At 40.7% G+C, this 13301-nt stretch overlaps 1 protein-coding gene across 9 annotated transcripts in view; it reads right to left on the reverse strand.

Annotated features, from left to right (window-relative positions):
- Window positions 1–3719: 3719 nt before the first annotated feature.
- wdpcp (WD repeat containing planar cell polarity effector) overlaps window positions 3720–13301 on the reverse strand; it is a 77528-nt gene continuing 67946 nt past the window's right edge. For 7 of the 9 annotated variants that reach the window (XM_058058182.2, XM_078787277.1, XM_058058181.2 and 4 more), the window contains 4 exons: window positions 9457–9540; window positions 7891–7982; window positions 6730–6761; window positions 3852–5899 (listed from right to left, as the gene is read on the reverse strand). In XM_058058182.2, coding sequence (XP_057914165.2) covers window positions 7930–7982; window positions 9457–9540 — 137 coding nt within the window. In that variant the 3' untranslated portion in view covers window positions 3852–5899; window positions 6730–6761; window positions 7891–7929. Of the gene's footprint in view, window positions 3830–3849; window positions 5900–6729; window positions 6762–7890; window positions 7983–9456; window positions 9541–13301 lie in introns of those variants that run through there. The other 2 variants (XM_078787278.1, XM_078787279.1) reach the window with 2 other exon arrangements.

Genomic DNA, 13301 nt, shown 5'->3' on the forward strand with positions numbered 1-13301 from the left:
CAAACTATTTCTACTATGTTTAAACTAAAATTCCAAAGCGTCAATGATACGATATGACTCCTTTTTTCAAAGAGACGATTGATCCCTGATCAAAAGTTGTGTCGGCCGTGCACGCGCGAATAAACATGCAGGACGTCAACCGTGTTTGCGCCAAATCATGTCCCTGTTGTTTAATTAACCGTCAAAGGCCAAACATTAAAACGTGGGATTAAAAGTGGGGAATAAGGATACAAAATTATACTTATTATGGACAAGTACATCTCTCATATTACCCTAAAAGATCATTCATGAAAGATTAAATAAAACTACACTGACAAAAGTAGGTTATTTGCAGTGAGGCGGCATTGACGAGAACAGCAGGTATCAAACATATGTTCTGTAAAAATAATTGCAGCATCAAAATATTTGAAATTAAATGCTGAGACAAGTAAATGTAGATTTAAGTAAAGTTTTGTAATTTCATGCTCAATTTTTTGTATTTTAGCATTAGTATGATTAAAAAAATATATTTTTGTACTGTGAAATTCTTTAAACATTGCAGAGATTTAAAAAAAAATACCCTGAACGAAGTGAAATTAGTTGTAGTTTCTATTTAATCATGAACTCTGCTAAATGTAATGGACTGCTGTACTAATGTGTCCAAATCAAGCATTTAACTAAACTAAAGTGATCAGAAATTATTTCTAGCAAGGTGAAAATGTATTGAATACCAACTAAACACAAAGTAAATCATGTTAAAAGTACATTACAACCATGCATGTGTATACTGTAGCTCTGTGGCTATAGGTGTACTACAGCATACATGTTGGCCTTGTGGCCTATGCAGTGAAGAAGCATGGCACTCTGTTCACATTTCTCCAGGAAGTGAAATGGAACTTGACTCATGTTTGCATGAGTGTTTGGCATCTCAATCAGAGATTTAACTTTTTTTTTTAATTGAACAAAGATAAAAGAGCAAAAGAAGATATAAGCCTGCATGAATGTTGACACTCTATTTCTGTTCATGCTTGTTTCTGATTGGCTGGAGAGTGGGGCAACACTTTGGGCTGGTCGTGTTCACACAGGAAGAAGTAGCTCTTCGTCTACCTTTTCTCAGTGTCACTTTCAAATATCTTAATGACAACCAATGAACGGGCATAACATGACCATGCTTATTTTTGATTGGCCGTGCCAGATGCATTGATTTAACAATACTGTATGTTCAATCAGTTATTAGCTTTGTGCTTGTAGTCTGTAGTTTTTCTAATATAATGTGTGAATAATTATTATGCAAATATGAGTACATGAAAAATTGACAGGAAACCGCTTGATGGTCCTTTCCAATGTCACTTGGTGCTCTAAGATTTGTTCCACTATTTGACTTTTCAGAGTCTGCCAAATGTATTTTTTTCTGATTTAGTCTGAGGGAAAAAATGTTGCCTAATAATTGTGCACACCTTGTTATTAGGGTGTTCATCTCCTGAGGCCGCACCTTGCATCATGACACAAATACACACCATGATATAAGCATTCAGCTGTATACAGCTTGGCGTTGCTAAAAGAACATCATATGCTCTATACACTCATCATTGTGCACATGGGATTGTGCGATGAAATTTCAAAACAAGTTGGACAAATTGCTTGAAAGATTTCAAGATAGTAAAACCACTAAAATGGTGTATATATATATATATATATATATATATATCATATATGGAAGGTGTTTTTTACTTTTAGGAAAATGTGCTAATTGTTTCCACTTGACATTGACTGCCCATACTGTATAGATATTACACAGTATTTACACTAAATACGCTTGTTGAACTTTTGCCTTGTTTGCCCTCATGAAGGTGCCTGCAATGCAAACACCTCACCAACACTACAGTAGTACTGCAAACTACAACCATTCAATTAATACCTCTATTCCAAGTATCACATACAGTAGATTTTTTTTTTATTGGATGTTCGGGTATAAGTGATGTTAAGGCAGGTGAGTGTGTTATGTACGGTACCTTCGAGTCCAGTGGAGGCCACACAAAGGTCAGGATTCTGGCAGAGCTGCCGGTTCCTCGTGAAGGCCGACACATGAGCCAATCACGCTTGGCTGAGAACATTCCAGAAACGCTGCCACCTCCTATCCTGGTGAATCATTGAGAAGAAATGTGCATGTATTAGGAATGCATTCCTCAAACACAACCTACTCTAGGGACTGGGGAAGATGACTTTAGATTTTGGTGAGGATCTGGATCATTTTGACTATGGCATCAATGGAAGCGCCCAACCCGCTAGGAAATAGTAACCGCCATGCCCCAGCCAGCTCCCTGTGTGCTTAAAGCAGGGAGAGTCGACAATGCTAACCATTGAGCTAAAAGCCTCGAGCTGTAAAATCGGTGATCAGCACGACTCTTAAGGCGTTAAGGAGTAAAGTTTCTGAGTGACAAGTTGTCCCAAATCAATTACTGTCATTACTATCCAGGGATGATGAGTATGGTTATCAAACAGTGACCAGTGTTGTCACTCACAAAAATGATAATAAATGCGATAAATGAAAATGAATGTGACAATTTTTCCGGCCTCCGTATATTGCCATGTGTGATTGTGCATGTGTCACAATAACAGATAACAGATTTTGCTGGATGATAACTGTGCTAAAAATTATTGCCAATAAGCAATATTGGCAACATTATTTGAGACCATTTTTCCCATTCATGTCATGATAATATATGGTAATAATAACGCAGGTGCATTGACAAAGACGCTGTCTGTACGTGTGCACCATTTTGTGCTGTTTTGCTTATATTTCATTTGCTGCGCAAATGCCCTAGTAAATGATGACTGTCAGGACGAAGGCGCCGCTGGACCTCGAGCGGCAGTTTTTGGGACCAGATGGTTGCGTTCTTCGCCACTACTACGTTCAAACAAATGCAATATATCGGCTTGTCTGTGTATTTGGCTTTGAAACCTTCATTCATATTTGTGTTTGCTTGGTTGTTACTCCTCTCGATGCTCACTTGCAGCACTCTGAGTGCATTCGCCAGCGGCCCCGCCTCTACCCACAGGAACAAAGAGACGAAAAGACTGACATGAGGGTTCACACTCAGCTACAGATCCAACATGCCCAGATGTTGAGACAGATGCATAGAGTGAACTCTCTTGTCATCCAGCCCGTTCCGGTAGCGTTCTGGACTTTGGAGTGGATGCCTTGGGTTAGAATCTCCACTAGTAAGCATCATCGGTAGGAAGGGCATCTGGAATATATAAAGACCTCAAGCCAAAAATCAGTATGCGGATCAAAAAGATCAGCTGTGGCGACTCCATAATCAGGAAAAAGTCACATTGAGTTATTTATCAAGACATATGTTTGTATGAGCCAAGCTCCACCCATTAAAATGGGCTGGGGACTGCAGCCATTTTAGGGTAAAGAGCATTCCTAAAATTGATTGTGATTAAATCAAAGCAAATTAGGCTTTCCACAGGAAGTGGTCACCGTGACTGCCAATCACTTCCATCTTTGAAGTGTCTGATGGGAAATGAGACAAGAGAATGCGGGTGGGGTCTCACCTGTTTTGGTTTTCTTTTTTTGACTGACCTCACAAGACCACTCTGTCCGTCTGACAACTTGTTGGGAATCGTCAGGATAAGCAGGGTGGGGGCTTGAGTCATCTCATCTCAGGACGCACCTCCAGTCCTTCGTTTGGACTTGTCTTCAATTTACCCACAGGGGAAGCTTAATGGAGACTTCGGGGCTTCGGGAGCTTCCCGTTTAGTTTGGTGGGGGTCGTCTGCCAGAGCGTCCGCGGCCTGTCTGAGGTGTCGGCCATGTTTCCTCGCTCGTCAGCTGACTTGTGACCTACAAATAGGCCAACAAAACTATTAATTTTAAACAAGTAATTGGTATTTTACTTGAATTTAAAGGTGACACATACTCAATAAGGGTGACATTAACACAAAATAAACACCTTCCAACAATATATGTTACTACAGTCAGGTGTAAAACCACAATTGTTGAAGTACAGTACATTGCTGGTGTTGTCTTATGGAAGCCATGACGGTTGGAAACCTAACACAGAGACAGGGAAGGAACAAGGCCTGTTCAGGTGTTGTGTTTCATGCATTCAATAATGTACATGACATACTGTACGTCGCTGGCTCAGAAAAATATGGCAAACAAAGCAAGCCGTGACGGGTGAGGGTGGGTGTCATTAAAAGTAGAACCCGTTAAGGTCTATTCCCCAATGACTGGCTGAAGTAGAAGTTGACGACATAAGTGAAAAATCAAGTTAACTCTTGATGGCACGTTTATTTGTGACTTTGATAATAGGAATGACATAATTAGAATGACAAAGCATTTTTGAACCTACTGAAGCTTATGGACATTGGTTTTCTCCAATTGAGCATATTTTGTTCCTTGTTTTCATATATTATATAAAACAGGCACTTTTTTTTTTAAATAAGAAGACCGGGACTTGAGAAGCTGCTCGCCAAAGAAGGGCTTCCAACATAAGCAGTTTCTACTCTAATAACTAGCAAATAAATAAAATCCCAGGATGCTGCAAAGTGCTGCAGGCTGCCTTCATTTCCAAACATGAACAAGCCCAGTAGTTAATTGCACTGCTAATAGGCTGACAAGTCATCTCAGGTGGAAAAAAAATGAAGCTGGTGGCCATGTTTGAAATGAAGCTTCATTATTATTTATGCTTTTAAATTGCTCAAAGCAGAGATGAGGAGAGCACTTGGCCTTGTTGTGTGTTTGGATGTCAAAAAGTCTACGGTGTGGGCCATTGTCGGCGTGCTGGTGGTGATGGGGGAGACGAGAGAGGAGCCGGTCCTCGGCTGTTAAGCAATTTTGCAGTTGTCAGGTCAAACAATGAGGAGATGCTCTGTGAATTAGTGGTGTGAATGAAGGCAGCAGCGACAGCAGTGTGCAGCGTGACTGCATCGTGGCAAGCCAAATATCACATTTGGATGTTTACATAAGAGAAGTATTAGTATCAGTCACAAATGTAATTCCTTTCAGACATCCCTCTCGCAGGGGATTGACTCCCCGAAAACATACAATGAATTTTCTTTTTCTGAAAGCTAACAAAACAAACAAGGGGGGGGGAAAAAGAGCAGAAAAGCATCCTCGCTGATCTTCTGTCCATTTCCAACATCGCTTCTTGTATATTTTTTTGGATGGAAATCCTCTTAGAATGCAAAGTAAATAGATTAGGATACAGTGAGGGATTAGGGCTCGCACAGCGCTGTCAGATTAGCCGCTGAGCGCGCCGCGTCGACAGCTCTGACACGAGCATGGCGGCTGTTCAGGAAAGGGGCTCGGCGCCACGCTTTAAAGTCGCTGCTTGGCTCCTATTCATGAATAAAACTGTGGCCCGTAATCTCGCTCGACACGCACACAGACTCCCTCTCACACACACACACACACACACACACACACACACACACACACACACACACGCACACACACCTTGAGGAACATTGAGTTTCAGGGATGGAAATATATTAAATGGTTTATAATATAGGATGATTAATAGCATCTTTGCAAGGTAAAAGCTGCCGTTTGCTTCAAATTGCATTCAGGTCTCTAAGACCTAGTAATATGTGTCCCAAAAACATACTGAGTTTAGTGTGGAAGAAGACAATCACTACACATCGACCGGTGATGTCCGATGTCTTGGGCATGAATGCTGAAGTCCATAGTTAAGAAGAAGACCTTCATAGTCTGGCCACCTTGGGATTGAAAAGACACTGAGTTGGTCCTGATGCTGCATCATCATCAGTGGACGACTTGTCTTCCATGGAAGCAATTAGCATTTTGAAGTCCATTTTAATCTATGATAACAATGACGATTAACAAAACTTCTTGTAATTAAATGGGTTGCAGATGAAGCAGTCGAACCATCCCGAGGTTGTCATCCACCTGAGAGATAAACACTGTATCAGTAGGCACATACAGTAAAAGATCATTTATATCATAAGCGTATCTAAACACAGTCGCTACATCACGCTCCCTCACGCTATATTATCTATTAGGAATATTGAAAAACATGTCATATGTAGTATTCTGGTCAGTAGATATAAAAATTTGTATTTGACATTTGATTAGATTACCATCACACTGTATGTAGTCGGTCACGGTATGTCTGACCCAACATAGTTCTCCTCCCATTCCATGTGGAAGTGGTAAGGTTTTGGCTTCTTATGTTGTACTTCATCCCCACTTGAAACACTTTAGAATAAGTAAATTGGAGAGGCTAACTAGTTAAACTATTAAGCCATGTAAGTTGCTATGCTAGCAGCTACCGTCTCTTCTGTCGCTGCAGTGATCCCGTAGCCTGCACATTACAGTGAGCGTTATTTAATGTCTAAGAGGCTCCAATAATGGTTTAAAAATAGATTATTTAGAAAGTCATAAACAAGTTTTATATGCTTTAACTAGAAAAATATTAAATTTATTAATATTGAATCCAGCTATGCGTAAATTCACCCATCACAGTTGGGTCTGGAATCAATTAGTCATGATAATAGAAGGGACGACTATAATGACAAATACTAGGGAAGGGTGAGGCTGAAGTAACATGCAAAACAAAAACTGAGGAATTATGAGCAAAGTGAGAATTTCTGGGTTGTGGAACATTATTAGCCTTAAGGTATGGTTGGGAATGGGTTGCCAAAGGTAGCAAAAATTCAATGGAAATTTCTGGACAAAGTGGAAATCTGGGAAAAGTCAAATAAAGTTAAATAGCTCACGTTGCTGGCATCTCGGTCCCTTTCATTGCTTCCTGCAGTATAAGAAAGTGGGAAGACAGAAAATGTTACATGTTCATATTACCACAAGCCAAGCATTATACACACAAACATATGCACACATGTCACATGTTCAATTAATCTGACACGTCTTCTTGACTGGTGTCGTTGTCGCTCAAGGTGAGCTCTAGCTAATAAGCTTGTGATTGACATTAAAACCCCTTGTACAGATATTTAGCAGTGATGCAAATCACTTCCATTAGCCTGCAGTCTGGATTTCAAACAACAGAGCGATTCTCTAGTGTGACAAATCCCCATCAGACGGAGAACTGGGATAAACTAAACTAAATGAAGCAAGCAACGAATAACGAGCGGTGATGTTGCTTTATGGCTGCTTGTCGTTAATAATATGAGAGTTGTGATGTCGCCAACTACTGGCCTTGCATGCACATTACAGCGTCCAGGACGGATGTATAATTTTGTGTACTATAGTCATCCTCTTTTATTGCGGTTAATTGGTTCCAGACCCGACCGTGATTTGTTGATTTCCACCAAGTAGGATTCAATATTAATAAATTTAATATTTTCAACCAGTCCAGGGTGTACCCCGCCTCTTGCCCAAAGTCAGCTGGGATAGGCCCCCCGGGGCCCTAATGAGGGTAAGTGGCATCGAAAAAGGGGGTTTCAAATGGACAAAGCACTCAAAAACATACCACTTCCACACTGAATCGGAGGAGAAATGTTGGACATGCCATGACTCTATGCAGCATGAAGGTAATCTACAGTTATGTCTCAGTAATATTGGACCATTACTGATGACTGGTGGCCAGAGTACTACATATACTGTACCTTTGTCTTTCAATACTTTTTCACGAATAATACGCCATAGTCTCTGAAAGTGCAAGGGACGACTGTACATGGTTGCTGTGTAAACAGCGCCTCAGTTGCTGTAAAGTCTGCTGTCAGCTGACCCAATGGAGCAAGTCCACCAATAACACACAACATTTCCCAAAGTGCCAGGGTCAGCAACGCTCGCTAGGTTACCTTCTGCTTATTCCTATTCTTATTTATATTCCTGCGACTCGTTCACCTGCAAAGGTTAAGCTGCAGCCCGAGATAAGACGTGCGGAGACACAACACAGATAGTGTGACAGGCAGACACACCAGCTCGTATCAGTGTCCTCAGGACGTCTGGGTTCACGGTCACGTGTGTGCGCTCCGCCTGAGCTCGGACCCGATTGGTTCATCCATTGGCGCTGGAGACGAACAAACAAAGATTTCTTAAAAGTCGCGTGAGGCTGGAGACGTACAACACAAAGCAGATTGCACACTTTTATCGCTCATCACTGACTTTGCTTCATGTTGGAATGCAGTTCTGCAAATATCATTAAATCAAATATTACAATGTATTACAGTAATTTCTGAAGTCGACACCACAAATAAAATCAAAAAGCTGAGAGCGTCGGAAGCCGGCGGCCATTAAAGAAACATTGGGACGCTTCCCAGATTCCCACTCATTCTCTCACTCCCTTCTTCCTTAGCACTCTGATTTAGATTTTCGGAAATGCAGACAAGCCCCCAACCCGCCATTGTACTCGCCCGCCTCTCTCTCAGCAGTTCTTTTCTCACAGAGCCAAACAGGGCAACACCGACTCCGTCTCAGCTAAGCTGTCATTGGCTTCATGAGAAACAATGAAACTTCATCTGAGACCAGATTACGATGTTCAGGGAGCGGAGCAATATATAAAATTCTTCTACAGGAGAAGGGAAATAGTGTTGTAAAAAAAAAAAAAAAAAGGCAAAGGCTTTTGTTTGGCGCTCTCTTTGGGATGTGCTTTCTTGGCCTCAGTCAGCAGGGGAAGACTCAGGGCAGCACAAGCACCATTCTGCCAGCCAAACTGCCGACATCATTCCTTTTTAGTGTCTTTAAAAAGAGCTTAGCACCGAGCATCTTTCTCCCTCTGGACCCAAATTGGCCGATAGAGGGGATTTTGGCTGGATGGAAAGGGGGCTTAGCGACAGGCAGGGTGGACGTGGACGGAGTCATCAGTGTTATAGTCAAACAGCCATGAAAAGCCTCAAGAGGACACAGAACAACAAGAGCGCCTTTTTATCTAATGCACACGAATCCCATATAAACACTCCAATATGTTAGTCGGGCGATGACAACAATGCCCGCCCGCCCTCCTCCTTCACAATAGCGCTATGGATGGTTATATTTGTGTGAGATGCTTTGAGCGTCTTTAGTCACACTCTTTCAACATGTCATTCACAACCACGGCTGTATTAAACAATCGCTTGGGTTTCGTCAGCTCGCCAGAGGCTGAACCCCACTTCAAAATGTGATCTTGGTGGCGTTTGAAAATGTAGCTAAGGCACTGTTGCAGGGCTCAGAATTTAAGAGCCAGAACTGATGTGGCTTTGACATTTCAGACGTCACCAGACACTGCAGCCGGGCCGCTTGGACACACTCGGTTTTCATACGATTTAAATACGGACCATAATGGACCGTAAAATGATGGACTTCTACACACAAAACCGTCCCCGGAGGCTTAATTTACTTACTGAAAACGACAATATTGTGGAAACAAAAGAAGGAGAATTAGGATGTGCAATAAAAACAGACTCACAGTTGACATGATATAAGTAGGGACATGCAACTGACAATGACACACACACACACACACACACACACACACAATATATATAATGCACACACGGATTACTCACAGTGTTTTGATAGAGTGTGAAGGTCATGTTGTACTTTGGCCCTTGTCGCCCAAGCATACACGCCGTTTCTTTCTCTTGCAGGATCTAAAATGTTTTTCAAAAGGAGGGGAGATTAATCGCGGTTTTCAAATTAATTAATCATCATTAATCACCATTTGCAATGATGTCTGAAAAATGCCAATTTTTGCTGTATATTATGAAAGAAAGATAAATGATTGTATATATTTATACATATATCAACAGCTCCAAAGTACTTGTAACTGAAAATGTAAATCGAGCTAAAAATAGCTAACATCTAAAAATCAATTCACGTAACACTGGTTTCTTTAACAGTGTTAGAAGCAAAAGTTTCGTTTGAAACAAGAGTACAGCAAGAGTACAGAATCAGTTAAGCAGTACAAAATACACAATATAGAAAAATAAACAATATAAACAACCCAAGTATTAACAAAATCAACAGTTTTTCCCAGAGATATATACAATACAGTATGTAGATAATATGAAACGAGATGAGATATACGTATGACCAGTCTATACATTACGAGATCTTGCTAGTGAGTTAATATGAGGCATTATGGAAATACTTCACATAGAACTTAGTATGTTGCATTTAGAGCCTTAATATTGCACACAGTGAATGAGGTCTGGAGTAACTATACTGACTATAAAAGCAAGTATTACACAGATGTAAAAAGGTGTTTACACAAAAGCTAAGCAGCATTGTGTTTTGCATTCTGTTCCATTACTGTACAAAAAATGAACCAAACGGTGCCCTTAAAACCGAGGTACGTACCGATTTGTAGCGTACTGTTACACCCCTAGTTCTAAGTGTGTTGTTAGAACACACTGAAAGTTCATCATGAAGTCACCACAATAAAGACATTGTTATATTAATAGCTTGCTGACAAGGATCCAAATAAAAATCAGCATTGTCTTTGCAAAGGCGGAAATTTACAATATGCAGCAGACTAAGCATGTATATATGTTATTTTCCTCCTGCTGTGCTCTTCCGTTTCTCCCAATCATACTTCCGATGCATTTCACACCCACAGTAAACATCACATGTTGTCTTTGCAATAAAGCCCGACAACTATTTCCATTAAATTACATTTCTTTGACAGCAATTAGCATAGCATGCACGGATATGCTTCAGTCTCATCATTTTTCATGACTATATGATGTGTGCTACCCAAACCGGAGAGAAGGTTTCTCCTCAGTTTTTTTTTTTTCTCTTAAGGATTTCACACTGTGACAACAGCTTCAGACTCCAGTCATGCCACTGAGTCGAGACAGGGAGTCGGCAGAGTTTGTGTGCAAAGATCGAGTGGGGCTGAGGGGGGAAGCCGAAACTAACAGCTCTGTTCTTGGGGACACGCCGGAGCTAACAGGCTTTCCCTGTAACGAGCACGGGAGAGAGCAATGGAGGAGGTGTATAGGAGACGTGGATCTTCAGATAAAAGCGGCTCTTGTCTCTCCGCCAGCTCCAAAAGGGCCCTGAAGCAACATCAGAGACGCAGGCAACCAACTTGGCTTCTCCTCTTGGCATAAAAGGCGACCCAGAAGAAAAGAGATAGCGTGAAAGAGAGAAAGCTTCCCTCCCACTACTTGTACGTGAGGCTGCCGCTCACAATGGCGTATCTATCCCAATCACTACACTTGTCAGCCACACAGCCATGAGCCATTTCCTCTGCTCTCTTACAAAAAAAAGGACCATCTCTAAGCTGCAACGTGATTTTTCTATTGTACGTTTTGAGTGAGCGAGCATCACCACAGTCGTTTGCTCTTCACGATTCACAAAAGGACGCGCATGAAAACCTGAAGACGTTCACACAAACATCAATCTGATCCGAGTCCAAGAGATCCACCTAAAAAGAACGCAGATCTTCTGACAGAAATCTAATTGTTTCCGCTGTTTCCTGGAAGTTGAATGAAATCATCTGTGGGCGGTACGTGTTTGTGCAAGATATCTAGTGACAAATTGTTCAAAGTTTGAATGAGTCAAACCGTATGAAGACTAAAAGCCTTTGGCAGTATAACGAAGATGATGATGATGATGATTGAGGGCAAGCCTGAGCCAGCCTTAACTACATACATTATAAAACAGGAAAGTTGTATAGATGCATCACGATTTAGTGGGAAGACTGAAAACTTCCTAAATGGGATAGGGATCAGAGTTGAGACACCCTTAAAAACACTAGGCAGTAAAAAGCAATAACACTAGGCATCAGTCACTATGATTACATGCACACAGTATTCCTCTATTAACAACAATAGCACTTTGAGATTTCTTTGAAATATAAAGCGCATTTCAAATAAAAATGTATTAGTATTATTATTAAAATATAAAATTTAAATATTGAGGGGAAAAAACTAGTTTTTAGGTCAGTATAATGTCATAAAAATGTGATTTATTATATGTATAATGTGCTTGCTCACTGATTAGATCGCTATGGGATATGTTGAACATGTCAAACAGAGGTGGTTAAAGGTTTACATTCTGCAGAGGAAATAACATAATACATAACCTTAAAACTTATATTATGGAGCGTGTTGATGGGTGTAAGTACCGGAACATTGATTGATTGATTTTATCGCAAAAAATTTAAAGCAGCCACTCCTGTCTGTACAAATGATCAGGTAAAGCATAGATAGAAACTAATCATCCGAGAGATCAAGAAACGTACCATGCCATGACAAAAAAGGGCCACATACTGAAAAATCTAATAAAATTTGTTTTAATATAAGATATTTTAATGTATAGTATACACAAAAAAGACAGAGCTTTGTGTTATTATTAAGAGCAATATTAAAGCTTTTGCTCTATTTTTCCTGGTTTTTGTTTAATTTTTGGCCCCTGGGCCGAACTTATGACATCCCTCACTTACGGACACAAAACTGATTAGCCACAATATGATACCGACAGTAATGGCAATATGCTAATTTACATGTAAACAGGAATAAAGTATTTTTATTGCTTGTGGATAAAGGTTGCTTCTTATATTCATAATATCCAGGTCAATATAGGATTAGTATAGTAGTCAATGATGTGGTAGTGGAACAAGGAGAACATAAGAGGGTAAATTAAATGTGCTAGGTGAGTATGGGTGTGTTTGCACAGAACATGTGTGTTGTTTGAACAAAGAGTTTGGTGTGGTAAAAGGTCACCCATCATTTGTTATAGAGACGAGCAGGATGTTGTACTGTACAGGCAAACTGCCTTTTATAACATTTCACTGTAAATTACTGCATCATTCAGGATTCAGCTACGTTGCATGTCACACAGGACATGCCCACTGCATGTGGACAATATTGACACACCCAAGACTCAGTGCATATATATCTGGGGAATTTGGAAGATCTGAATGGTCCAATTACAGTACAGGTGACCAAAGTATATTATAGCATAGCTCGCACATGCACATTACAAATGAGTATTGGGTATACACAAACAATTCAACTACTTTCATGACTTTCAGAAGTGTGTTGAGAATGCCTGTAAGACAAGCACGGTGAATAAACGTGCTTCCCGTCTGTTGGCACTCAGAACCTGTACGTTGTCATCGTTGTAAAACACTTCTTTCATTAAAGACGTAAAACACAATACGGTGATAATATTTTGCCATCTATCCTGTGTCGCTCACACACACAACCGCACTAGCATGCTAAACTAAGCTAACCCCGCTAGCTTCCATTCACGCTCCGTAAGAGTAGGTTCCGACAAGTTTTGTCATTTCAGCATGTTTGGTTCATCAAACATGTTCATCATGTTTTTTGACGTTTTTTTGACCGCTTATCCTCACGAGGGTCGCGCTGGGGTGCTGGAGCCTATCCCAGCTGTCTTCAGG

The sequence above is a fragment of the Doryrhamphus excisus genome, linkage group LG20 (genome assembly GCF_037039965.1).
Source record: "Doryrhamphus excisus strain RoL-2023G ecotype Guam linkage group LG20, RoL_Dexc_Guam_v1.1, whole genome shotgun sequence".
Taxonomy (NCBI): Eukaryota; Metazoa; Chordata; class Actinopteri; order Syngnathiformes; family Syngnathidae; genus Doryrhamphus; species Doryrhamphus excisus.